The sequence below is a fragment of the Lepisma saccharinum genome, chromosome 21 (assembly GCF_977018435.1).
Source record: "Lepisma saccharinum chromosome 21, izLepSacc3.1, whole genome shotgun sequence".
NCBI classification, from domain to species: domain Eukaryota; kingdom Metazoa; phylum Arthropoda; class Insecta; order Zygentoma; family Lepismatidae; genus Lepisma; species Lepisma saccharinum.
Window position 1 is genome coordinate 7,709,069 of NC_139249.1, and position 27,909 is coordinate 7,736,977.

The 27,909-nt window shown below is 42.2% G+C and overlaps 2 protein-coding genes across 9 annotated transcripts in view; both read left to right on the forward strand.

Moving 5' to 3' along the window:
* LOC146004042 (nucleolysin TIAR-like) overlaps positions 1–27,909 on the forward strand; it is a 1,204,848-nt gene that overhangs the window by 124,238 nt on the left and 1,052,701 nt on the right. The gene's annotated exons all lie outside the window — the stretch shown is intronic.
* Positions 11,161–27,773, forward strand: LOC146004098 (uncharacterized). Its single transcript, XM_083142741.1, has 2 exons — positions 11,161–11,479; positions 22,584–27,773. Exons 1-2 carry the CDS (start codon positions 11,468–11,470, stop codon positions 26,043–26,045), a joined length of 3,474 nt encoding a protein of 1,157 aa, XP_082998867.1. The 5' UTR covers positions 11,161–11,467; the 3' UTR covers positions 26,046–27,773.

The following is a 27,909-nucleotide window of genomic DNA, read 5'->3' on the forward strand; positions in this document are numbered from 1 at the left end:
ATTCCCGGGCCCATAGCTCACACTCTCTTCCTTCGTTTTCTCTAAGAATCGGCATAAGAGGATATAACCTCGTTCGTGGGTTCGCGCATGCATGGTGCCTTTTGTGTGGGTGTCTGCAAGGTACGTACTCGCTGTTTTTCCCTCCTTATATGTGTCATTGGACCATCGGCCCAGCGTGGCTGAAAAGGACCACTAGAAAGTATTTGTTCCGGGGAGATGCTGCGTCTATGTTTGTTACCCCGAGGAATGCACACTTTGCATGCTGAGAAGATGTTCTCTCTCTCTCTGTCTCTCTGTCGGGAGGAAGTTGAGAGGAAGGGGAAGCTGAAAGGAGGACGCATTCATTCGGTTGATAGGTGGTACAGTCAATAAGCGTTCTCCGAGTGTGTGAATAGGAAGGCAAACACTATGATTTAATGAGTAGAAGGCAAACAATTGAAAGTGCTTTTGCCAAATAAGGCGCTTGTGTGTGCATTTCTCCTGGTTGAAGTGCTTGCAGGTAAGAAAGGCGAATTCCTGCGTTGTTATAGTTACGATTGCCGACCTTCGTGGTAGAGTGGTTGCACAACGCTACGAGGGCAGGGTTTGAATCTCTGCATGTGTTCTGTGTGAAGTGTCATAAATTTAATCGTACCATCATTCACATTTACCGTCCCGACGGATGTAAGCCGTGATTTTTTCTTAGGAAAAGATATGGATGAAGGGACAATCAAAAACATATATGGACGACACAACACGAGTCCCACGGAGAATTATACTAGCTGTAAATCCAGACGGCAGAGCCTCGGAAGTCTGCACAGTGCATTCCAGGGTGAACTATGTGGAAGGGAGGATGACATTGGGGTGTCTTGAGAAAGGGGGCATCACTTACACCTCCCCCTCTCTGAACTAAAGCTGAACTGCATCCCTTATCTTTTTCATCTCACTATGTATCCTCATCGTCGCAAAACTAAAAGTAGCAAAAAAAAGCGACGTGAAAAACGCAATCGATAGTGGATCCTTTATCGGTCAGGACGAACGTATCCACATCTACAAAGAATCTAGGACAATTGCGATGATTTTGAAGGTGAAGGTCATTTTACGAATTAATGGTAGGACAATTCCGACGATCAGGACATAACCTAACCTAACCAAAGGCGCCACAGATGGAACAACTAAATAAATGGTGCCTTGGAAAACCGCATCCAAAAATTCAAGATGTTCTGGCCTGCCTCAAGAGCCAAGCAGAAGACACCAACATCAAGTACATGCGGATGGAACTTAATGTAGGTCAGAAAAGGAAGAAGCGTGACATTAAAATCAAGAAGAGAGTTGGGAAGTGTATTCGCACATATGAGGAAACTGGTGACTACAAAAGGTGGTCTGTTGGCTCTAGCCCATGTTGATTGAACCAAATTCCCAGCCGAAAATACGAGTAATAATTTGACAATTCATACATGTATGAATGTACAAGTTACAAAAACCTGTCTGGCCCTGTAACATGCACATGTTACAAAAACTTGTCTGATTATGACAAACCTTCGAAATAATCTCCCGCATTGTCCACAGCACGCTGCCATCAATGTGGAAGAGTTCCTGCAGCGACATCTACGACGTTCCGTTAGGGAGAAGCGTCCAGATCTACTGCATAATGCAATCATACTCCACGATAATGCAAGGCCACATAAGGCAGCTTGTGTACAGGACCTACTGCGCAGCGTGCTGTGGACAATGCGGGAGATTATTTCGAAAGTTTGTCAAAATCAGACGCGTTTTTGTAACAAATGCGCATGTATATGTCACAAGGTTGCTTGGGTTTTCTTTCATGATTTCTACCAACAAAATATCCATAATGGATAGTCTTTCAGTTGTGTATAACAAATTTTTAATACATCCTTCGATTGTCGAATTATTACTGGGTTGCCATGACCCAACCCTCGTATCAATATTTCATATTTCTTGTAAGAGGTATTGTACGGGGTGTTAAGTCACTCATCAATTTGATAGAAGATTTCAAATGTCATCGCAATTGTCCGGCTACCTCTACGAACTTAGCTTCCCAGAATTCATCTGTCGCTATCGAGGATTGATCACTTGAGCATGATTTGAACCAAATGGTTCCGTACTTGCAATCTTATTATCCTCATTACTCGTTGAGCTAGGAAGTACCCGTAATTGCACGTTAAGCGGAACGTCTTTCCGAATTCCTGAACTGAAACTCATCCCAGTGTTTTCTATCTTGTTTGCCCAGACTCCCAATTAGCCCTTTGTACCGAGGTGAGCATTAATAACCAGACGGAACCGAACCGGCTAAAAAGAACTCCGCCAGAGCCGGATAAGAACTCCACGCAAGCCGAAAGGGTTAGGAAGGGGTTGGGGGGGGGTGGGGAGTTCAGCAAAATTAACTACTTTTAAGTGCAATAGCTGTACGTGAGGTCCGGGGGGAGGAAGTCCATTCATAAAGCGGAAGTATTGGAGAAATTAAAGTACAAATAGCTCTTCAAACCTTTTGTCATTCTCTTTGTTGCTTTGAATGTGGAAGAGGGGGTTAGAGAAAGGGGATGGGGGAGGTTATTAACTTGTTTTTAAGAAGGAGTCTAATGAGAAGTCTCCGGGAAATTCAATATGCCGAGCAGTTTTATTGTGCAAGGAAGGCCGAGAAATTGTCTGGTATTAGTTAGGCACTTCCCAGCTCTGCTCGTTCCTCCGATCTCCGCACGTTCCCCCGGAGATGTTCCATCAACCCTTTTAGCCCTGCTCGTTTTGGTGGCAAATGGCATTACTTTGCCAAGTCTCGTAGTGACGAGCACCGAGAGGAGGGGGAAAAAATTGAATTTAAGCAATCTCTCAAACAAGGACTTCAGCATTAGCAAGATGGGACTTGTCGGTGAGGCACTCGTCTCTCAGTTACACAGGCTACTACTTGACTAATCGGAACTGAGTCAGCTTCCTGTTGTTTTTCCGAGTTTGCTTATTTTTTTTTCACCTTTCAAGGTTAAGACGACGCTATATTACACTACTCGATATCTTTTGATGATTGTATATGACTTTGATTAACATGTTAAGATGTTTTACATATAATATACACACATACGTAATGGGATCTGACCCCATTTGTCAGTAATGTTGACCTGAATAAATTCCACCTCCGCCTAATTATCATCTCTCATCGTTCATCCTCAAGTGTGGCAATTGGCGAAAAGCTGCAGACAGGTGGCTCAAAATAAGAAACAAATACAACAACCGAAGTCCCGGTCTCATTACACTCGTTGTATCGCTTGAGAGGTAAAGAAAACACTCGTGGAGTCGTTAGTTCTGTCCCAAATAGACTACTGTGACTTGATGTATATTAACCTCAACGGTGAACAAGCAAGACGTCTACAGCGAATACAAAATGCATGTGCGCGCGATATTTATAATATCAAATATTTTTACCACCTTACCGCGGCTTTCAAGAACCTAGGCTGGTTCGACCTTTCCACTCGCCGCCGCTTCCACGCTCTACAAAATAGTAAACTCACGAGAGCCTTCCTACCTACTTTCTCGATGTCAACCCCTAAGTGCAGCACACACCTTCGCCACCCGTTCGAGAGACAACTCTCTGCTGGCCATTCCCTCCCACAAGACAACGTTTTATGGAAATTCCGTAACGGTCACTGCAACCAGAGCATGGAACGACCTCCCCAATGACATAGGAAACTCTACTTCCCTGGGCCAATTCAAATCAAAATTAACAAATCATCTTCTGGAATCAACTTACCAGTACTGAAAACAGGGAAATAAATTTAAACCTTCGTGTAAACTTGTAGGACCAACACCCACCGACTTTTTCTGTAATTTGAGTATGTTTGTTGTGTGTGTGTGTTTATGTTTTACGTGTATTGTTTTTTACTTTTCTTAGTGTGTGTGTATTTTTTTTCATGTTTTTGTGCGTGTTTTTCTTGTTTTTATTTGGTATCTTAATGTTCTTAGTTTTTATATATTTCATTTTTTGGTATCTTAATGTTTTTAGTTCTTATATATTTCACAAACAGTTAGCTATAAGAATTAATTTATAAAATGTAAAGTCGAGATCGTTAAGTGGAAGAAAAGGCTTGTGCCTTAACTTCGCCATCCAAAACAAGTAATAAATAAATATATTAAAAACAACGAAACTCCTAAAGAAACTAATGACAAGCTCTGCACTTCAGTGTTTCGTTCTATCAAGGTCAGCCTGTTGTTGAACGACGCCATTATTTGTTGAAATATTCTTTAAAATTTTTGTATCATCTGCATACAATAAACATGTGCTTGATTTAAAACATAAAACAGCATTAATAAAAAGAGCAAATAAGATTGGGCCAAGTGGAGACCGTTGTGGCACTCCACATAATATTTCTTCGCTGGAGGAAACTGTTTCACCAATCTTAAAAAAAAAAAAAGTTCTATTTTGTAGAAAGTTCGTAAACCATTTGAGAAATCTGTTTATATTAATTTTTAAATTTCTCGTTTAAAATTCGGTCAGAATTTGCTTAGGAAATTTCTCTTCATGTCCTCTTTATATGCCTGAAGAACGACGATAGGCAGTGATTTCATACAGCATACAAGTTACCTCAATATGGATTTTACAAAGGTCTGTTTCGTTGTTATCTAGATTTGTAAACATCGCTCTGCGTAAACTCTCCACGCCTCGAGAACCCAAAATATAATTTTCATTGTTGGCCGTCGCGTTACTAGAGCCTGCAACGTGGTCGGTACATTAGTTCCCATACTTGGGAATTTCACGAGCTAGACTTTGCAGCCACCCTGTTCCGCTCCCACAGCATCCCTTTTCCCTCGGAAGACGCCCACGGTTCCTTCAACGAGTGACTTGGCTTTTGCAGTTAGGCCGGGCGTTTAAGAGGCGATTTCCGCAAGGGATTACCTCTCACTAAGCGTCGTATAAATTCAGGGGAAATTTAGTGCCTGGAAACTTAAGCTCTGAGGGATCCCAATTATCAAGCAGCGTCCCCATTCCCTCCACTTCCCTGTCCTCCTCTTCTTTTCTTCAAGCCGAGGAGGAATCGTGTGCTAAGAAAAGGTTGCGCAACCCAGACAGCGGAGAACGCATGCTATTAATGATAGGTTGTTCTCTTTCCCTTTGTACGGATTCGAAACTCATGCTTCTCTTCCGAAGGTGGTAATTTTCGTTTCTACATGTCCAGCCCGGGTGGAACGCTTCTCTCCAGTTTAAGGGTTCATTTGTTAGAGCCTTGTCCACTCGTGCTTGCAAAGAGGAGGAGCATGTGACTGACATGTTTGCCTCTTCAAGTATGCTATATTCTGTCTGGGGTTATCCATCTTCTGTGTGTTCCAGCAATTGTGTGTCTGCTTAGGGAGTATTACATATCAATTTGTGTCTTTTGATTCGTAATTTCAACTCCTTTTTTTTTCTCAAGTTGCGGTCCCGGGTTCGAATCCCGTCCTGTGCGTGGGAATTCTTTGCGAGTTCTTCAATTTCATCATATGATCACTCATCCTCATCGTCGCAGTTAGCCAAAAGTGGAAGGAAAGCGACGCTAACAGAAAAAAGAAGAAAATAATTTGTCTCTAAACCATGGACTGCAGAACGTTGTGGAAATTGCAGGATTTTATGAATTCTGAGAAAAAAGAAGAAGGAAGCACTACTTATTTAGAGCCGCAATGGTCCAGTCGATAAGGCGTCTGACTGCCGCGCGGGGGAGGGGGGTCCAGGTTTGATTTCCGGGGTGAATTTTCCCAGCATGGAACGGCTTTGGATTCACCCATCCTCTACTAAATGGGTACCTGGGAAGGGGATATAGGAGGCGGGAGCGTGGTGCTATTCATTGCCTCCACGAGAGGCTGAGATTGTTTTTTTTTTTTTTTTTTTTTTTTTTTGTTAATCATTAAATATTTTGTCAAGTTCTAAAGTCATTGTAAATCAGTTTTCTTTTTTTCCAATAAAGTTTCATCTATAATCTTCTTTAGAACAGTCCTTCCATTGTTTCCATAAGTAATAAGGTTTTCATTTCGATCCCAATGGTTGTATTTTTTCTTTCCACTAGAAACATTCGATTGTGTTCTAATATGGAAACTGGTTTGTCCTGCATAAACTTAACGCAAAGTAAAGGCTCGAACCCGGGTCTCTGGCATATGTTGGAATTTCTCGAGTAATGTACAGAGTCACTCGTGGTTTTGCCTGATTTTCGATTTTTTCCCTTGATTTTTACTTTTGAGAAGTTTGTTTTAGTTTATCTTATTAATCCATGAGAGATTCCATATTTATTCTCACTTTTTGAAGTGAATTGTTTTATTGATTTGAATTTGTTCGTCGTAAATTCTATGTGGGCAGCGATTTCATTTTTTAATGATGTCTGTTTTATTGTGCCAGTTTCGTTCTTTCCAGAAATCTCAAGGGTTCGATATCCGGTTGAGGGACATTGTGCAGTGGTTCAAATCCCACTTTGACCTGTAAATCCAATCCTGATTGGCCTATCCGAGCGTAAATCTGACAAATTATTGGTGCTTTATTCTTGTCGATACAGTTGCATTGTAGTCGTGAGTGTATATGGACGTGTATTAAACATTTTGATACTTTGTTTTGATAATCAGGTTACTGTGCCAGGTCAGGGTTGTTAAAGGTTCAGGAATTTTAAATAAATTCTATTCCGGTCCAGGAGAGAAAATCAGCAAGCCTAAATGAGGTCTGGACCATAAAGAACCTTTTTATCCGTAAAGTACTTCAATTCTGTCCAGGAACCTTTTTTTCCGGATGAATTTATATTCGCTTTTCCCGCATCAATTTAAAAAAGAAACTTTTTTTACATGAACAATTTAAATGTGGTCCAGGAACCGCAAATTGGACCGAATTTAAATTGTGCGATAAAGAAGGTTCCGGTCCTTCAACAGAACCCATTAGAATTTATGGGGTCCTTCCTGGACCTTGAACAACCCCGTATCAGGTGCATGAAAATTTCCTCTTTTCTGGTAAAACACAAGCAATGAAAGCTCCATATGCGTCGGTATGGCATCATTGAGTCTTCCAAAAACGATTGTCAATCTTCTAAATAACAGGAGGCATAGCTTAATAGGTGTTAACCTCCTCCCTTCAATTACAGCCGTGCAAATAGATAAATGGTTGCAATACCTGAGGTCGACGGGCAACTTGTCGAATTGGCGTTGGTGCATTATGTTGGGAACCGAAGCGCCGTTACGATGTAGCCTTTTCCTGACCTTGTTGCATTAATGGCGATTACAATGTGAGCAGCTGAAGTTTCATTACCATTCGTGCTACTTCAGTGTCCCAATTGTGGCATCTCTCTAAACGTTCTTCAGTTTTTTATTCGTGTAGAGTGTGATATAATGGCTTTTTGGTTGCACTTTTTTTTTGTCGTCTTACTTATATGTATTAAGAAAAAGCTGTACCTGAGCAATTGTCCGGAAATCATCTAATGAAGAGTTAACGATTAAGATCTGCCTTTGGCGGTTTCAGGAATGAGGTAGTTGTAACCGGTAGTTGTTGAAACGTGATTTGACTTCGCAATCCTGGCGCGCAGCACAACCATACGTTCGCATATTGAACCCAGACTTGACATTGAAGTATGCTTGTAAAAGGTTGACATTTGACTTGTTAATTCTCTTTACTAAAAACATGTGTTTTCTTCTTTATGATTGCTTATTGTTTATCGGAGAATTTAATGCGATTAGATATTTTATGCGTTGCGACTACTTCCCTAGTTATTGACTTCAGGAATTGTTTTCGTCATTAAAACTGTTATGGTGGATTGTGATGTGAGAGAGGTTTGATTACTGATGGGCCTACCTGAATAAACTTAGTCTAGGAGAAAGCTGCGATTTCCTTCATTGGCCAGGTCACATTTCATGCAACGAAGAACCTGTTTCTTAGTCCTTGACCTTCCAAGGATCGACACGCAAGTTCTACAAATCTCATACTGGTATAAGTGGTGAATATATTTTCTTAACAATACACTCTCAATAAGATTTCGTCAAAACTGAAACTGAATACAAAATTGAGTGTTCAAATTTGACAACCAGCCTGTAGTCATTATTTTACGATCATCCTCTGTATCCTGCCATTATCGTAACATTGCCGTAGTATTGTTTCCCAAAATGTATATATTTCTCACTAAACTCGCTATTGGTTGCATGAATAACCTTTAGTTTTAAGCCATAGAACAGTTTGTCTTTTGTCTACTTGACAAAACATTGAATCCTATACAATTAACTGCGAGAATGCCAAAACATTCCGAAGCGAGTAAATAGCATGTGAAAATATAAATTAAAAATTTAAATCATTTAGTCAATTTTGACTACGCTGTGTAAGTTTTCCTTTTTTTTTTAAAAAAAAAAAATTGGGTGATATGGAAGTTTCAGCACCCCTCAGTTTTCAAAGATGTACCTAGGAAAATTTAGAGGGTTTGTTTCTATAGTCCGCCTTAACAATTTGAAGAACATTTTAGGGCATATGAACTCTTATATGTAGATTAGCAATCTGACAAATAAGTTCAAAACTACTATTTTTTTTAAAAAAAAAAATCTGGAAATTAAGGCCATCCTGAACTGCGGCTTGCACCAGCAAAGTCGCTTTTGAAAATTTTCTCGTTTCGAAAAACAGTTATGATAGTGTGAGTTTAGCAAACTACGTCTATTTAGAGCATTCAACTGGATATTCGAGTGGCTTGCTTTTCTTGCTGTTGTCTAGATATTTGTGGTGGTAAAATAGACTTACAGTGCCACCAAACTCTCATAGATCTCTAGACAGCACCTAGACCACACCACAGTAAGATTCACTTCAAGGCTCTAGAAGAAATTCTAAATAATTCGTTTCAGAATTCGAACTACCATAGCTATTTTTCGCGGCCTTAAGATACACTATTTCAAAAGTATGAAATATATTAATTTCGTACAAAAAATACCTAATTGTTTCTCTGTTTTCGAGACAATACCTCTTTCATAACTGTGTGTACATTCTTGGGAAATCTTGGAATGCTTTATGTTAACATATATTGAGAAAGAACGAAAGCGAAGACGCGTTTCAAGCTATTTCGTTCAACTGCTGTTTGAGACAATATTTGCCTAAGCGCATATTTTTCATTCTCCTTACGTGTGCAATTAATTCTGCAATGCTGAGGATAGCGATATTTAATTGTCTAGTCTGGCGTATGGGACTGCGAAAGTGTGTAATTATTTGAGAGTGATGGATGGATTAAACAGCAAGTTAGAACTTGAAGTTTCTAAGGAAATAATCAATAAATGATGTAATATTTCGGCATTAAAACTCACCGTGGGAGTTTAATCTTTCGTGTGGATTACCGGGGTTCAATTTTTCCAACGTCTGTTTTCTACATCTTCATAATATAGATTTCTCAGAGGCGAGCACCATTTAGAATTTGCGTTTGGAAGAAGCCTACTGGACATCCAATTCTCCATATGGGATACAATTCTACTGAGAGGTGTTTCTCTAAAATAATTTCGAAAACCAAACACATGTTCATCTCAGTGCATAGTAGGACCTGTAGCATATTTGGAAGTCAACCTGGTTCTGGCAACATCCAGTCATATGTTGCTTTTTCTTGTTTTTTATGCACTTGGATTTATCCTCTGTGCCTAAACTATAGAGGAGGTTGTTGGTATAAGTACCTGCTATTGCTTTTCGTGTGCCTGTCCTTTAGTACTTACAAAACTGTGACCTGCGACCAATGACTCAAGTGCTTACTGAACACCTATGTGTAAAAGGCTTCGGGCGCCACTGTATCTACGTAGAAGCATATGTGTCTGAATTGGGGCAATCTTGCTTTTCGAATAAGTTACAGCAGATTATTTCTTTTGTTGTGAGATGTAATAGTGAATTACGTATATCAAAATGTTTTATCTGTGCAAACTACTGGCGTACGCAAGATTTTTTTCGGGAGGGGTTGGAATTGTAAAGCTGCTTTCTAAGAAGTAGCATACACAATAAGTTATTTCGTACATTAAAAAGTTTTCACTTCAATCCGGGGTAATTTTAAGTCCAATTTGCATTTATAACTCCGGTTTTTCCCGAATTCTTCATTGCTTTTGTTTGAAAATGTTCATTTTCTCAATTTCGGATGGGCTGTAGCCCCTTCAGCCCACACTCTGCGTACGCCATTGGTGCAACCCAGTTATGGTATTTTGTTAATGGGTTCGGTTTTCTGCCACTTTTGGCTAATCACGTCTGACTCCGTGGCGGAGTGGTTAGCACAGCGTGGCTACGCCGCCATCGGCCCGGTGTTTGTGTCATTTCATCAATTTTCATTTCATCATCATTCATCCTCATCTTCGCGATTAGCCAGAAGTGGCAAAAGAGCGAAGTCAAATAAACCAAAGCATTAATATCATTTTTGCTAATCGCTACGATATAAGGATGAGTGATCATTAGATGAATTTGATGAAGTGACACCCACATAACCATATCTCGGCCGGGTTATTCGACCCGGGGTGGCGACATTGAAAGTCGACCACGTAAGGAGCTTGGCGATGTACACGTATGTGTGACATCATTACGTATAAATGCATGTTTGTGGGTTACATCTCGACAGCAATTGGCGGGAGCGTCTGCTGAATTGAATACGGGTACTCTACCAGTTCAAAACACCTTGGAAGTTTTGCCCAAATAGACTTTGTACTGCAGTTGTCTCCCTCCTCCTTACTCATATTCTCACAGTTGCTACCTTAACGTAAGCAGCCCCGAACCCTCATCGTCTGAGACGATCATTCATTACAGCTGAAGCATCATCCTTCCCCGTCCCCTCCTTAATTTCACTTCCCATGAATGAAGTGTGTGCTGACGCTGCTTGTTTTCGCCTCTTCTTCCTTTGACCTTAATATTACCAAAACGAGGGAGTGAAAAGAAAGGCTCGAAGAAAAGAATCGTGGCCACAAGGTATGCGTGCCTTTTGAGGTTCGGAAGACCCGTATTGCCCGTCTGTCTCCTGGGGCTAACATTAGAAAATACCTGTTTTGGACCCCCGATGCCCACCGTAGAGCTTATGGCACTATCTGAGGAAGGTAAATACCTCGGCCACTTTCTTTGATCCACTTTTTCCCGGAGAGATGCCATCGTCTGGCTTCCCATTGGACGGTCTCACCTCTAGACCCCTCCCCTTTCTTTCTTAGCACCGCAGTCCTCGAGGATGTTCATATAACTAACTATATAACAACGGTTCGAATGTGCGCGACCGGTTTTTTCCACTATAGTGAACTCACGTGCGTTTGAGAGAGGTGTGCGAGCACGTTTTGACTGTGACCTCCCGAGTGTTAGGTGGTGGTGCTATACTGCGGATGTACTTGGTAGCCTTGTGGAAAAGATGTCAGAGGCGTCGGAGTAAGCAGGAAAAAAGTGACGGGTGACAATGCCGTGTGCTTGTGTTGTTGATGTGTTGATCTGAGAAGTTGTTGCATCTTCAAGCTGTGTGCAGGAGGGACCTTTTTCTAGGATTTGTGGAAGAGGACGAAGACATTGGTAGCCATGAAGAAATTGGTGAGTACAGTTTTCGCTTCATTAGGTTATATTGATGTAAGGTGTAATACACGCTTAGTATAGTTTCAATAACTAGTGAGCAAGAACGTAAGGATTTTGAAACACAACTCAATAGTTTAAAAGATGAAGTACAGAATACAAGAGAAAATAATTCAATATTACCTGAGACAAAGATTGTGCTGTAGGAAACAGCATGATGCTTCTCATCATCCTTCAGCAAATATCAGTTCAGATATATACATATTTATTTTTAATTAACATTTCCCACCGTCACACATACCATTCAAGCCTTTTCAAATTCCAATTAAGCCATTAGTATTTCATGGGGAAAGTGTAAAAGCAGCACGTATTCATTATAAGCCAACAGTATCAATAAAACATTATTAGGCCTATTTCCTCTCGCTGAGCCGGCCCCCGTGGCGGAGTGGTTAGCTCATCGCGCTACGACGCCAGGGGTCCCGGATTCGTATCCCGGCCTGGGCACGGATGTTTGTGAGTGTCCATTCATCATATCATTACTCATCCCCATCTTCGCAAATTAGCCAAAAGTGGCACAAGAAGCGAAATAAAGCAAATCAATCCTTTCGCTGAGAACTTTATCGTTATCGTAGTCACTGATTGAAGGACCTCTCTAATGGGGTAGTGGCAAGATCGTCGCCTTCTAATCAAGGGGATCCGTGTTCGATACCTGTTGGAGGGACACAGTGCTTCGGATCCACTTTAAACTTTACATCCAGTCCAGTTAGCCTTTCTGTGCATAAAGTGGACTTTAAAATAAACCGAAATCGCAGATTTCATCATTGTTTCCTTCATTGGTACATTCATCCTGCAGTCTATATTTATTAAGGAAATTTCAGATAACGTACAGTGACCATTTTACACTGAATTCGTTGAAAGAACAACACATTTTACACAAAACATTTTCCACTTCAAACTGTAGGTCAAGTCCCGATCAACCCAACTGTGTATAAAGTGAGTGAAAACCCAACACCAACTCAAATCCTTACACTCCGTAGTTCGATACCCGGTGGAGGCACATAGAGGTTGGGATACCACTTAAGACTGTTGGTCCAGTCCTAGGTACTCTTTCTGTACATAAAGTGGACTTGAAAACAATCTCAAACAAACTTTATTTCTATAGTTTATCCAGAATGATATTTATGATGATACATATTTTAGCAGACCTGACATTTAATATCCACTTTTCTTGTCAACCTACACGTTGATTGTGTAATAATCTTGCAAATAATCCTAAGTGATGTATACATAGACTTACATTTACCATCTAATGCAGTAAGAACTCGGATGACAGACCTTTAAAAAAATAGGTGCAACTGGGTTCAATCCTTTGTGATAGTTGCTGTGAATTTTTTCGTGAATGTTTAGTGTAAGAGGCCCTGCGGCTGGCTACTCGCTTCACTTTGATAGCACCCGAATGGTAATGGGAAATCTTAAATCGTGTTGCTGATTGCAAGTCGTCAACTGTAAAGATAGGTTACATTGAAATCACGTCTCCGTCAATGATCTGTTGTTTTGATAACACACCCACTTTATTGCTGCAAAATGTAAATGAAAACTGTATGTCAAATTACGAGTCCATATATATTACAACCAGACACCCTTTGGGACTATATCTGGGCATTTTGAATTGGGCATATGGTAATTCATCAATACCTGTTGCAAATCAAACCTAAAAACAATCCAAGGATACCTAATCTTATATTTTTTTTAGTCCGTTAGCTTCAAGGAAGTCTCTCACAAATGAATAATTTCCGATATTAGATTCAGTTGTCTTATGGTTGGTTACCATAGTGTAAGCACAAAAATTGTCAACGATTAGTTCAACCAATCCACACCCCCGCCTCCCGCAATGGTCACGTGAGAGAAACTTTTTTCCTTTACTAGTATGCATGTTCCACACTCCAGTTTATATGAGCATAGCCGTTTGTGTATGTTACCTAGAGATTTGATGTGTGGACGTTACCAATTGTGTGGAATTACTTCATTTGCGAGGATGTTGTTGATCATGCTGTTTGTTAGCTTGTGGGGGCAGAACGTGATGGGCGTGCATAATGTTTAATTTCGGCCGCTACCTTGTCTGTTAGCATTGCACATTGCCCGGACTATTTGGATTTCCTTGGTGTTGGTGTGCGGCAAACACTCGTGTGCTAGGTTGATCCAAATTTTAAAAGTGGGTAAGAGGCTTGTGTTGGAAACTCAATCGAAAACATGGTGGGTTTTCATGGAGCGGTTCTCACTTATTCGTAATTTTAAAACTATTTGTTATAATCCGCCTCCATATATTATGACCCTCAGCAGAAATATATATAACCAATCCTTTAAAAATTAAAGATATTCAGTCAAATATTATTGTTATAATAATATTAGAACAATTTAATCTAACAATATTCCACTCAACAAAAATTATAATGTTTTCAATTAAAAATATTGTTCTCAATAACAATAACGATATGGGTAAGCAGCAGCATCAAGACTGCACTGGCTTCGATTCATTGATTTAGATTCTTTTAGCTTTTCCCCAACTGGCTAATCGCAACGAATGTTGGCAAGATGTGGTGGATGAAGGAACAATCACACACTTATAGGGACAATGGAACACGAGCCCCACAGAGGATTAGACGCCAGAGCCTCACTAGTGTGCATAAACCAGTCCAGGGTGTACTACGTGGAAGGGAAGTTGACATTTGGGTGTGTCGAGAAGGGGCCATACCTTACACCTTAGCACTGGCCTTGAACCCAAGCACAAATACTAAATACTCCTGCAGCACAAGCGGTTCTAGAAAGCCGGTCTCGAGCTGAAAGGCTGGAGTAGGTTTTGGGGTTAAGGCTTTGCCGTATGCCACAGCTACGCATCTTTTGTCACCATTGGGTTATTTGTTGTGGTTATTGCTACTGGATGATGAAAGGGATTAGGTGTCAGTGGAAAGTTGAACCAATCTTGGATACTGTCAAAGACATGTTTAGTAACCAACCATGCCCCTGAAAAGAATTGTGCTCATATACCCTTCTAGAGTAGGATAACAGCGAGAGCATCTCCAACGAGTATTTCTCAATGCGTACGTCCCCGATGGCGTAGTGGTAACGTCGTCGCCTTGTAATCAACGGGTACCAGGTTCGATACCTAATGGAGGCACTTTAAACTGTAGGTCTAAAATAATGCTCTTACCGTAGTTCCATTGTGTCCAATTGTGTCGAAATAGCTAATACATATTGCCTTACAGTGATTTACATCTCCATAACATAGGGTAGCTATTGGTGGCGATAAACATGTCCAAATTGCAATCCAGTTCCGATCAGCCCCTGTGTAATAGAACCACTGTGTCTAACTGCCAATAATAACCATCAATTTTAGAACCATTGGGAGCATTCGTCCAGATTAACTGTATTAAAACAGCAACTCAACTCCTCAGTGCTTAATGTATTTTTGTGATGTAACTTAGTTTGTATAGTGAGACGGATCGTACATTGACCTTATGTTGGGCTAATATGTTATTTGGGCTCCCTCGTAGTCAAATGGTTAGCGCTCTTGTCTTTGTTCGAGCGGTTCCGGATTCGATTCCCGGTGGGAGCTGAAAAATCTGTGTTAAGGACAATTGGGAAGCTACTTGAAAAGAAGTAGTAGCGGGCTCCTGCCTCGAAAGCCGGAAAACAGCGGCGATGGGACTCGATGCGCTGACCACGCGTCTCCCAACTAAGAGCGGTTTGGCAGGCATTTGCTCTAAGGGCTGTTCCACCACGGAGTAATATGTTAATGATGTATATGGACAGTACATGTGAATCTTTGTTTTTATGTTAGACACTAATTTAAAAATATATTGATTTTAAAACTTGTTTAGTCCTTTCTTAGCTCTGAAATGACGCATGTATATGTCGAAACGCCAAGTAAATAATTTCTAACCACAGAAATACATTTCTTAATGCATTGGTTCTTAAGAACAGGCAATATATATGTTTGATTTTCGCACAGATTTTGTCTCCAGTGGGTATTTGGGGGTATAGTCACAGACAATAAAAGTGGTATACCTAGATCCTGAAACACTGCCTAACGCCACGACCATAGCAGAACTACCTGTAGAAAAGGTTATGTTGATGTCGGCTCATAGCCGTACAGTTAGTCAACACACAACGCATTACATTGAACCCAGTGTTTCAGGATGTAGGTGTTTCCATTTTTATTGCCGTTGACTGTACATAGAACGCTGTGTTTAATACGTACACGCCTGTTTCTAAACTGAATGCAGTTATTTTGTGGTGTATTGAAAGAGCCGTGTGTAATACATACAGCTACACAAATGCTAGAAAGACTACATTAGTCACACACACACACTGGTCAGTATTTTTTAATAGGCATTGAAGGTCGTAGTTTTTTGGGATATGTAGGTGTCGAATACTGAAAAAAATATTGTCACAATTCAGAGTAAAACCAACCACTGTGACCATGGGCGTAACTTGGGACCTAACTTTGGGAAGGGCAAAATCGAACTGTGGGGAAGGGACAGAATCGAACTTGGGACTTAACTTGGAAGGGGTCAGAATCAAACTTGCGACTTAACTTTGGGGGGTGGGGGGGCAGAATCAAACTTGGGACCTAACTTTTGAGGGTCAGAATAAACTCGGGACTTAGGTTTGGGGGCATAATCAAACTTTACACTTTATCTTGGGGAGGGGCAGAATTAATAAGTTTTTCATCCCATAAAAATAGCGTCCAGAACTATTTCTCTGAATAGCTTACATTTGCACAGTCATAAAAAAATACACTTCAACACTGCTACTCAGGTTTTAAAAGGGTAAAAAAAAAAAAAAAAGTATCATTAACTTTTAGAAGCCTGAAAAGTTTGGGGGGGGGGGGCAAGCGTTCCTCCTTGCCCCCGCCAAGTTACGCCTATGACTGTGACGGGAACACATCACTGTTTGAGAGCTAGTAGTTATAGGCGTGTATTCACACGCTTTGGTATTGCATACAAATTCGAATTATCGTAAAAGATGCTGAATTACTATCTTCTTGGACGGAGAATTAGGTTGAGAAGGTTGATGATATGCGGGGTGGAGTAAAACGCTGCTGTCCCTAAACTTGGAAATGCCTGGCAATGTTTCATACCCAATTTTTTCGTTTCGTATTTTTCATGAGCTTAATCTAATTTGTTTCGGTTTGGTAAACCCGACCGAGCACAATGGAGAAAGTTATTGACGATTCTTCTCCAAAAAATTGGAGTGGTAACAATATTGACGAGACCTAGATGTTTTCCTGGGCATGATGAGGTAGGGAAATTTTCGTGAACGTGAAAATAATTGTGCAAGATTTGTTAAAAGAATCGCCTTCATTGCTGTAATAGTGCTGACGGTATCTGAATGGGCATTGGTGTTGTTTAGAAAGGTGTAATTTGCCTGCCTGAATTGTTGCATTTGCTACTAATAGAACTGGTTCGGATAACATCGTTACACAGAATGTCTGCATCATGTTGGAAAAGTGGCCGGTGGGGTCACGTTTTATAATTTTGCTGATGGCCCAGTAGCAAAGTTGGGTTTAAAAATATCTATGTAGCTTGATCGGACATGATTTTGATAAATTACGTAGATTTCGATCCACACATACATGCCAAGCAAGTTGCGTTGTCGTCCAGGGATGTCCACAGAGGGAACTCGGAGGTTTTATCCATATATTTTGGGGGTAGGGTGGAGTGGGGGAGATAACAGAAACTAATAGAGGAAAGGAAAATACTTTAAGAATAACCCTTGTTTACTATTGCAAGTATTGTTATTTCAAATTCTTGTTTATTCTGTCTTCATGCAAGTTAACTGCTGTCTAAAAACTTAACATTATCTTAAGGGGATTAGATTCAAATTTTGTGTTTGGGTCAAGTTTTTTTTTGTGAGGCAAGGGAACAAATAGTGTTCTCGATGGCGAAGAATTTTTTGTATTCGTGGTATTTCACGTCGCTTTTTCTGCCGCTCGTGGCTGATTTAGATTAATTTCATGAAGGGGGAGGAGGAGGGGGGGGGGCGACAAAGAATTTTGAAGCCAGAACTCCAATCTATTTTTTTCAGTTGCGAGATTGTAAGTCTAGTACTCAACTCCCAAGGACTCCAAGGCGACTCCTGTGTCGAAAATTCATTACTTTGTACACAGGGATCATTGTCGATTTGCTATATGTCTTTGATGGAATGTAGGATTGAAGGTGAGCAATATCCGATAACCAAATTGCCACTGGTGATTGATCTACTTTCTAGCAGAGATATGGGGGGGGGGGGGGGGGCAATACAGCAAGCATTAATTTGTTTCTATTATTTTACTTCGTTAATCACAAAGGTGAATATGAAAAGTGATAAGGTGAAATTGGTAAGAGGACAACCACAAACCTACATGGACAAGACATGAGCCCCACAGAAGATTATTCTGGCTGTCAGCCCAGACGCCAGATCCTCGTTAGTCTGTAAACTGCAGTACAGGGTGTAGTACCTGGAAGAGAGGCTGACATTAGGCTGTCTTTAGAAACGACCTCTCTTCACACTCCCATAATCCTCCCTTGCGTAGCATAGCATTTCAATATTACTACACGACGATTGCAGAATGTTGAGGCTTAAAATCTTTGAGGCAGGTCGGATCTTGTCGTCTGTTTCGAGCCCCAGATATATTTTCCTCTGAATGTAGGAGAATGCAATCTAATTCAATTTGCAGCAGCTTTGAAAGTCTCCCAGATGTAGATCAGTTATTCTGGTACCCAGTGAATGGAAAGGAAGAAAAATGGCCTGAATTCTCTTGTAATTTCCCTTCTGAGAATTCGCAGGGTGTGCACCGTCTTGATGGTTCGGCTGATGCTATGCATCTCGATTTCCTAGTGTAGGATTCTTTTTTTTCCTTTTTGGTATTGGATGACTTTCGAGGAGCGTTTTGAAGCCTTCCGCGTGCTTTCATCTATTGTTTCTCCCCGAGGTGTCCTCGATATTCCTGATCGCGCTCATTAGCCTTGTTATGAGATTGAGGGAGCCGCGGTGAAGGTTACACTTAGAACCAGTCAGTCATCATGTTAGGAGGGCGGTCGGCCTACCTTTCAAACAGGCATGTGACGCATTTCGGCACAATTATATCTAGATTGATGGTTTCGAAATTGAGGCAGGTAGTTATAATTTTTTCCTAAGCTCGGAAACTGAGTAAACTTCTTTTTGCCATCACTTTCAAAAACTTTCTATAAATATTCAGAGGAAAGTGTGACTAACGCTGATTAACATTCTATGTTATTCGGCGTCTAGGATGATGCCACAGTACCATTGCAATTAACACGTGTGTTTTGGAATTCTTCTGCCCTCAACATAATCATCCACCCATTCCAGCGTTGCAGTTAGTCTAGGAGTATAAATACAAGATGTTGGAAATTGCATAAAACAGAATCAGGCATATTCAAGGGCTTATGTTTGAGTTTCTTTCACTTTGCTTTTTTTTTTTACCACTTTTCCTCTATGAATGGTGGGTGATGAGGAAACCAGGGGTTTGTGCAAATTTTTCTGTGTAGAGGAGCCAATCTCCGTGACTTAGTAGTTAGTACGGCGCGCTACGACGCCAAGTGTCCTGGGTTCGTATCCCGGCATGGGTGTTCTTTGTGAGTGTCCCTTCATCAATTTCATCATCACTCATCCTCATCGTCACGATTAGCCAAAGGTGGTAGAAAGCAACGTAAAATATCCTAATTCAGTTCTATTTTGGGAGGAGTGTAAAGAGAATTTAGAGTAAATTACCATAAATTTGGCCTTTGTAATAAAATTTAGGTGATTGTTGAGGATTTTTTTTTGGGTGTTGTGTACGACTAAATCACTGGAGGGAACAATCACAAACACACATCCATGACACAACACAATCCCCCGCAGAAGGTTACACTGACTGTTGGTTCAGGCGCGGCGTCAGTATTTCGTTAACCTGAGGTTAGTGAGGTTTAAATTTTAGTGCCCCTATTTTCTAGTTTTTGGCTTATAGGATTGAAATTAACCAAGGCCATTAATTTAGCACTGAGCAGCATCAAAGAAACCCTTTCTAGATGTGACGTATGCATAACATGTGCCATTCTCCTGAACTGTATTTCTGGTTGGGTGGAAAGTTGCATGAAACGTGGACATTTCGTGTTTGTAGAATAAGTTAAGGTTATAATTTACGTAGGTGGTACCGTGGGATTTGTGTGTGTGTACAAAGCTCCACACGTTGAGCTTAACATTGCCATGCTCGGAGTGCAGAGCATTTGTTAGTGTATTTGGATTACACAGTTAACTCGATGTTGGGTAGTGAAAGGAAAGTCTTTCCCTCCCTCCCATTGTCTTATGCTACACCGTACATACACTGTAATGCGCGTATCAACCTTGAAGACGTCGCTAAACAGAAAAAGTTGTCAGTTTTTTTTGGTTGGTTATATTGGCCTTTTATTACTATTTTTGTTGTTTTGTGAATTTTTAGCACATTTTTGAGGTTATGGAACTCCCATTCTTTCCCTTGTGGTCAGTTCGTGATTTTTAGTCATAATTGTTCCTCCCATAATTCTACAGCGGAAAATCAATATCTTATTTCGTGGAGGAGGGGGGGAGGCGGCAGGTGTTTCTTTTATACCTGGTCACAAATAAGGGCAGGAATAAGAAGGAATAGGAGACGTAAGGTTGCAGCCAGTACGGTTTAAACCGCCAAACACCATCCATTTGTGCCAAAAGTACTTTGACAAGTAGGGAACTTGTCATGTATGAAAAATTCAAACCTACATGCTAAGGTCTAAAGTAAATATGCAGCTGAAGCTAACTACAGAATGCAAGATGCCGTGAAGACATTCACAATACCAGCGATTTGTCTTGCTCCAAGGTTACCCATTAGATAATGGACGGACCCGAGACTTGCTCTATGCAGGGGTATTGCTGGCAAGATTCCCAACAGTGAACCCGGGTCTCGTACAGGCATCATATCGACTGGACCACCGGACTTGTCTAAAGTAATTACAGGTCATGTAAGAATTGAACCATTTTAATAATCTAAAGTGATTTTCGTTAGATCGTCAATTTTCGAAACACTTCTATCACACTTTGAACAAGAACCTACCTTCCCTGTAGTGGTATCGTACTCGCCTTGTAATCAAGGGGTTCTCGGGTTCCAAATCCGATGGAGTGTATCCCACTTAATAGGGCCTCCCCGATGGCGCAGTGGTAGCGTCGTCGCCTTGTAACCAAGGGGTCCCGGGTTTGATATCCGGTGGAGGGGTATAGTGGTTCGGATCCCACTTTAAACTGTAGGTCCAGTCCCGATTAGCCTTACTGTGCATAAAGTGGACTTCAAACATCAAATCAATCAATCGTATCCCACTTAATCTGTAGGTCCAGTCCCGATTAGTTCATAAAGTGGACTTAAACAACTCAGCAAATCAAGAAACATTCTAAGCAAACGAGAAAGTAGTTTCAGCGACCATTTTGTTTGGTCATATGAAGAATGTAAACTTTGAAATTATCATTGCATCAGCAGCATTTCAAGGTTCTGCTTTTCCTCATGTTTTCTACTTCTTCATGATTTGAAATGACCACCGGACGTTTAGTGGTTAGTCTAGCGTGCCACAAGACCTGGATTCGCATCTCGGGCAAAGCTTGCATGTTTTCATTTTCCCAGTCACCGACTTTTCCCCGTGCAAAAAAACAGTTCCTCTTGATATCGTACATAGGGGTATCTTGAGAGTTACAGCCCGTGGCTCAATTGCACTTATCTCCGTACTTTCATGGCACAGAGTTTGTTAAGCACGAGTGGAGAATGTTCCTTTCCTTTTCAACTCGATGCTCGTGTGACGAAAGCGTGTCTGTCCTCTGCAGTATTGTATACGGCGAAAAGGAATTAGTGACAAAAAGGGAGATGGCTGTGGCTGACATGCAAAAACTACAGGAGAATGTACAAACCTATGATGGCCTTGAAAATTAATAGTCTATGTTAGGACTAAACGTGTTACGATTCCTCGACTTTCAGTCGATAAATAAATAACGCTTTGCTCCCTCGGCACCGAACAACGTAAACGGCCTACTATGAGACCACCCACAGAACTTCATACAGTACAAAGTTATCCTTTTTAGTACTAAACAGTGCTTAACATAATATTGGTTCTGTATTCTCGCACTTTTAAGAGAAATGCTGAAGGAATTAATATTAACATTGAACAACCTCATGTAATTTAGTTTCACAATTTGAAGCAAGAGATGCAAATAGCCATTACCATTTCATGATCGGAGTCCGGCCAAGCTAAGGACCGGCGCTGGGACCGTGGCAGTGACCCGCTGTTGCCACGTTTACCTACGAAGAAACTTGCTGTCCAGCAGCCAATTAGGCCTACTGCTGCCCTCCTGTTTGGGCAACAACCGGCAACCTTAGAATTCCTCCTCCCCGAAGCGGCTAGAAGGAAAGCAGGATGCTGTCAAACTAACCATTCTGCTATGTGAATGGGAGCCGGGAGATAGCGTGACGGGGTTATGTTTGTGATATTAATTTAGGAGCTTATTCACAAATGTCTGATCATTAACATGGGTTTTTCGAAAGCAGCTTCCAGATCGAACTACTTCATCAGGCATCGTGAATAAAACTAGTAATAAATATTGCGTGCTTAATGACTAAGGTGCCTTGTTACATACGGATCATAGCAACAGTTACGTACTTCTAGACCTGTGTACTTATTACCTCTACCGTTCCACACTTGCACTCGTATTTTGTTCAATTGGGAAACTTGGGCATATTAGACACGGCTGGCTAAGTATCAAACAGCCATATTTGCAGATGATGTAAATTTGGATAATGTTGTTACAATTTTCTCCCGGCGTTTTGAGCTCCTGATGTGCTAGTTTGCTTATACCAGCTATGGTGCCATTAGAGAAACGGTAACTCCCCAAGAACTCATCGCAGCATCAAACGCTTTTCAACATGTATTCAACTTAGCTTGAGACACTATATTACGATTTTTTACCTCAACGTAAAAGTAATGTGATTTCAAAGTTGTTTTTTTTGGTGTATGATTTGTCATTTTGTTATTTGAAAAAAAAATTGAATATCTTAATATGTTTTGTGTTCATTCAGTGTTATTTTAATTTCCAGGTGGCTGTCTGGTTCCTGCAACTGTTCATCATCCACAGCACAAGTGGGGTGTTGTTTCAAGGAAATGGAGAATCAGGGAATAAGGAAGACAACCGAAGGGATTCTTCAGTGGACGTCTCCATAGAACGAGACATCATTGAGCAGAGTCTTCAGGATCTGAGTCCTCCCCCTCCTCCTGTGAAGAAGTCTCCATCCGACTCCCGTGGATCAGCAACTTCGCATAATGGTTTTTCAGACTCGTACGGACCGCCTCCTGATTTTGGAGGCCTTTTCTCCGGTTCGTTCGGACCCCCACCACCCTCTTACGGCGCACCACCATCGAACTCTTACGGAGCACCACCGCCGTCGAACTCTTACGGTGCGCCACCACCTATTAATTCGTACGGTCCACCACCGTCAAATTCGTACGCCCCCCCACCGTCAAATTCGTACGGAGCGCCACCGCCCATCAACTCGTTTGGCCCACCGCCCAGTGGTTTTGGATTTGGTTCAGGACCTTCGGACACCTACGGCCCTCCTCCACCCCCTTCTGATTCATATGGGATACCCCCTCAATTATCTCCTGGTCCCTCTTCATACGGACCCCCGAAACCAATGTACGGACCGCCACCAAAACACCACGGTCCGCCCCGGAGGCCTAAGCCGTTCTACGGCCCGCCGAAATTCCCCAAGCCCGTGTACGGGCCTCCTAGACCACCAAAACCCGTGTACGGTCCTCCACCTTCGGGTTCCTTTGGATTCAAACCTCCTAGGCCCGTATATGGACCACCCAAATCACCCAAACCCGTGTACGGACCTCCGTCGTACAAGCCACCGCCCCCAACAACAAACTATGGGATACCGCCTCCTCTGAAACCTTCCTACGGGCCTCCTAAAGGACATAGACTACCACCTCCATTGTCTGTTTCATACGGACCACCCGCACCTCCTAAACCTGTATATGGTCCTCCACCCTCGTACGGACCACCTCAAAATGGTCCTCCCAACTTATCATACGGTCCACCCAATCAACACTCCAGTGGTTACGGTGATCCCCCGTCTCCTCCAACGATATCGTATGGTGGATGGAGACCCATCCCTGGCTTAGCTTCTCACAGACCAAGTGATTCTTACGGACCACCACCAGGTGATTCCTACGGTCCACCCCCAGGTGATTCTTACGGTCCACCTCCAGGTGATTCCTACGGCCCACCTCCCAGCGGTCATGGCTCGTTTGGTAATTTCGGAGGGGGTCTTTCTGACAGCTACGGCGCTCCACCAAGTTCTTCGTATGGAGTCCCAAGCAACTCATACGGACCACCTCAGACGGAAGTTATGGTGGTGAAGGGGATAAGCTATGAAGTACCTCCGGACTCCGTCCATACTCCGGCACCTCCCTCCCATTTGCCGCCCACAGTTCCGGTCCGATTTAGTGCACCTCTCCCTTCTGGCTTCATAACATCGATTGGACAGTCCGTTATCAACAAGAACAATCACCACCAGCATCATCAAGGTTCGTACGAGAGGGGGAAGAGCATTAAAGGTTTCGAACAATCTTTCGGCTTCGGTAACCAGAACCATCTCGGCGGCGGTGGGTTCGGAAACTCCTTCAATGCACCCTCTGATTCGTACGGAGCGCCTCCTGTAGGAGGAGATTCGTATGGAGGATCGTTGAGTCCGCCACACCCAAGCGGAGGAGGATTTGGTTCTTCCATTAACGATAATTACGGACCACCTCCACCTTTGAACAACAACTACGGAACACCAGCTTCAGGAGGTGGATTTGGAGCTCCAAGTGATAACTATGGGGCACCGCCGGCCAATAACTACGGGGCACCACCAGCTTCGGATCTGAATTTCGACATATCGTCTATAAGTTACAGCCCAGGAGTAAGTTTGGATAGCTACGGTACTGGTTCTGTGCCTACGGACAATTACGCCGCCCCCTTGTCGAACACCCAAGCAGTTGCTGCATCTTCGCAAGAACACGCCGTCCCCTTGCCGAACACTCAGGCGGTTGCTGCAACTTCTCAAGAATCAGCTGACAGTAGTTTCGTCAATGAAGGAGCACACGTGGGCGAGGCGAGTTCTGCAACTCACGCGCTGTATGTCCAAGCAAGCAGTGAGGATCAGCCGCTGGCGGTGGAGAGTAACTCTACTTCTGGGGCCCAAGACTACTACTCAAATCAGGAATATTCTTCTTCTTCAAACCAGGAATTTTCCCCGCCAAGCCAGGAATATTCCCCACCAAGCCAGGAATATTCCCCACCAAGCCAGGAATTTTCCCCACCAAACCGGGAATTTTCCCCACCAAACCGGGAATTTTCCCCACCAAACCAGGAATATTCCCCTCCAAACCAGGAATATTCCCCTCCAAACCAGGATCATTCCTCTTCAAATCAGGAATATTCTCCTCCAAATCAGGATTATTCCTCAAACCAGGACTACTCTTCAAACCAGGACTACTCTTTAAATCAGGAATATTCCTCAAATCAGGCATCCTCTTCCTCAAATGAGGCATATTCTTCCTCTAGTGACGAAGGTTCGGAATCGCCGCCACAGGTTGAAGACGAGGCACAGGGTTCATCCTTGGAGTCCCAGTATAGTGGTTCCTATACCATTCAGATTCAAGCAGCGGATGGATCCACCAATGAGAACATACCTCACGAATCCGTCCTTTCGAAGGAAGTCCTGTACAACATTCTGTCAGCTTTGGACAAGAAGAACTCGAAAACCGAACCTATAATACAACAGGACCAGAACGGGAACGTATACACGGTGTTGCATCAATCGATTGCAGACGGAGATTTGGGAGATCTGGCAAAGACTCATGCACTGAAGATTCTGTCTGAAACAAGTGGTCGCAGCAACGACGTTGAAGCCCAGTTCAGCGCTCAGGCGGAGCCGCACTCGCAGTCCACAGCTCAAACGGAGACGCCATTGCAGTCCACAGCTGTGACGCAGTCGCCATGGCAGTCCACGGCTGTGACGCAGTCGCCATGGCAGTCCACAGCCCAGACGCAGTCGCCACTGCACTTCAGTACTCAGACCCAGTCGCCAATTAAGGAAAGTGCCGATTCATTTACAACCGACGGTTATGCAGATGTGATTCGGTTGTTCTTAAACGTCCAGGACAACGACAACTCGGCCAATAATACAGATTACCATGCCCTTGTTACCGAGAATCACTTGGACAGCGTTGGTAACTTTAATTATTCACAACTGATAAGCCCGAAAGAGTCACCAAACCATCTGGCTAATGGTAGCGACGCTCGGACTAAGGACGACGTTGAATCTGAGAGTTTCGTCGCTTTCAATGCACCCTACGTCAGGTACATATACGGCGAATCTGGCAACCAACACATCCAATTCGTAGAACACTTGAACATCACAGAGCCGACGGAAGTGACGACAAACGTCCATCCCGTTGCGACCACCGACGCGCCGTTCCATCCCACCACGTCGAGTACGGTAGCCGCTTGAGATGCGTGACTCTCCCCTCAGCATCGAATCCATCTCGCCTCACGGTGTATTGAACTCTGTTTTTTTTTTTTGTTTGTTGTGCTTCGAGACTTTACTGCTGGAGAAAGTTTCTCCGATACAACAACCTACCGCACCGTGTTACATTCAGAAATTGCAGAGATTGTAAATTAGCGTGTCCGTGAACTCAGCATTTCGCATAAACGATGCGGCGTTTCTTTTGTGTCGAGGCGCGGGAAATATTCCGGTGCTAACTTTCCACCGTGGACGAGGCAGTTAGGAAACGGGAGTAGTAAATGGATGACAAATGGGAGAGGGAATATGGAAACGAGGACGCAGCATGGAGAAGGTGAATCTGGAACCGTGACCTAGAGACAGACACGGCAGAAGGCCAAGGATCACGGCAGCAAGTAGGCTCCCCTTTTTTTTTGCCTCTCCTCAACACGTATGACCTGAGGCTGTGCCTTTTGGTTTCGTTCGTGTTTTCAGTTTTGTACGAGGGCGAAGATTCGTTCGAAATTGGCTGTTTTACAGCCTAAGAGGAAAGTTGCCTGAAGTTGAACTTCGGATATTGTCGGTGCAATTCACGTTTCTTCATTTATTATGTGTCACGTTATTTATCAAGAGAAAGAAACCAATGATGTACTCGAAACACATTGTTCCGTGGAGTGATGTATCATCAAAATAATTTCCACGAAATATGCTCAAGTTTCTTTCAGTATTTGATGACCCCTATATACATCATAAGGTGCAATGCTTGATATCAATGTATCCGTCTATCATTCATCTTATCCGTATTACGTACAGCTTTTGGCTATGGCTACAAGTTTCCAAACACATTACATAGATTTGTATTTCATTTGCGTCCTTAAATTGTAATTTATTTTAACGTTCTGCTTACACAAGGCTTGGACCGATTGTCCTTGCAGTGGATTCGCACGAGTGGTGTAGTAGCGCGAATAAATATGAGTGAAAATTGATTTGGCCAGTTGTTTTGTGATCAATTCGTTCGTATACACGCGTTTGACTAAGCTTCAACAAAAAAGAATGGTAATTTTCACAAGATTTTTTGTTAACTAAACAAATGTGCACGATTTCTATAAAGCATTTGGTACTGTACAACAATAATTTGTTGCCCATTTAAACAACTGTGGTTACTGGGAACAATTTTTTGCTTATTCCAAACTCATTTTCTGTGTGAGGGTACACATGACCCGCTGTCGACTTCCATTCGTGCGCATATAAGCGAGTACGTATTCGCACGAATCCACTTCCGGACGACCGGCCTTATAATTATCTGAGAAGAACACCCATGTCTTTTAACTAGATCCTCCATTGCTAGTCCTTTGGAGGAGAAAATTAGCTCAATTTTTGAAATTGCTCCCATGATTCGAAGTTCACCACTCCCTGGCCTTGTGTTGAAGATGAATTTATAGTTGTGTAATGATAATGATCCAGTGAAAGTTGGTCCAGTGTTGTTAAGAAGTGTGCAAAGAACTCTTAAAACTTATAAATATACTGGTAAGAGTTCCATTCATTTCAGACACTGTGTAGGATTTAGAATTTATTTATGACATGACTGAAAACAGCTTAATTGTGTTAAAAAAAAGCGTGAAGCTGTTATTTTCATGGAATAACATGTGTGCCAATTGATTTGTAGGTAGTGATGCAGTGCATTCTTTGTAGTGTTCATGGAAAATGATTCTTCAGTGTGTGCATAATCATTGTAAATAAAGCATTTACTTTTTTGTAATTTTGCATTCTTACTTTGCATTATACCAGTTTCTACTGTCTTTCTGCGCTGACAATATAAACAAAGTGTCTCCGATACAATAGGGATTAACGCTATCGGCTTGAACGAATGGTT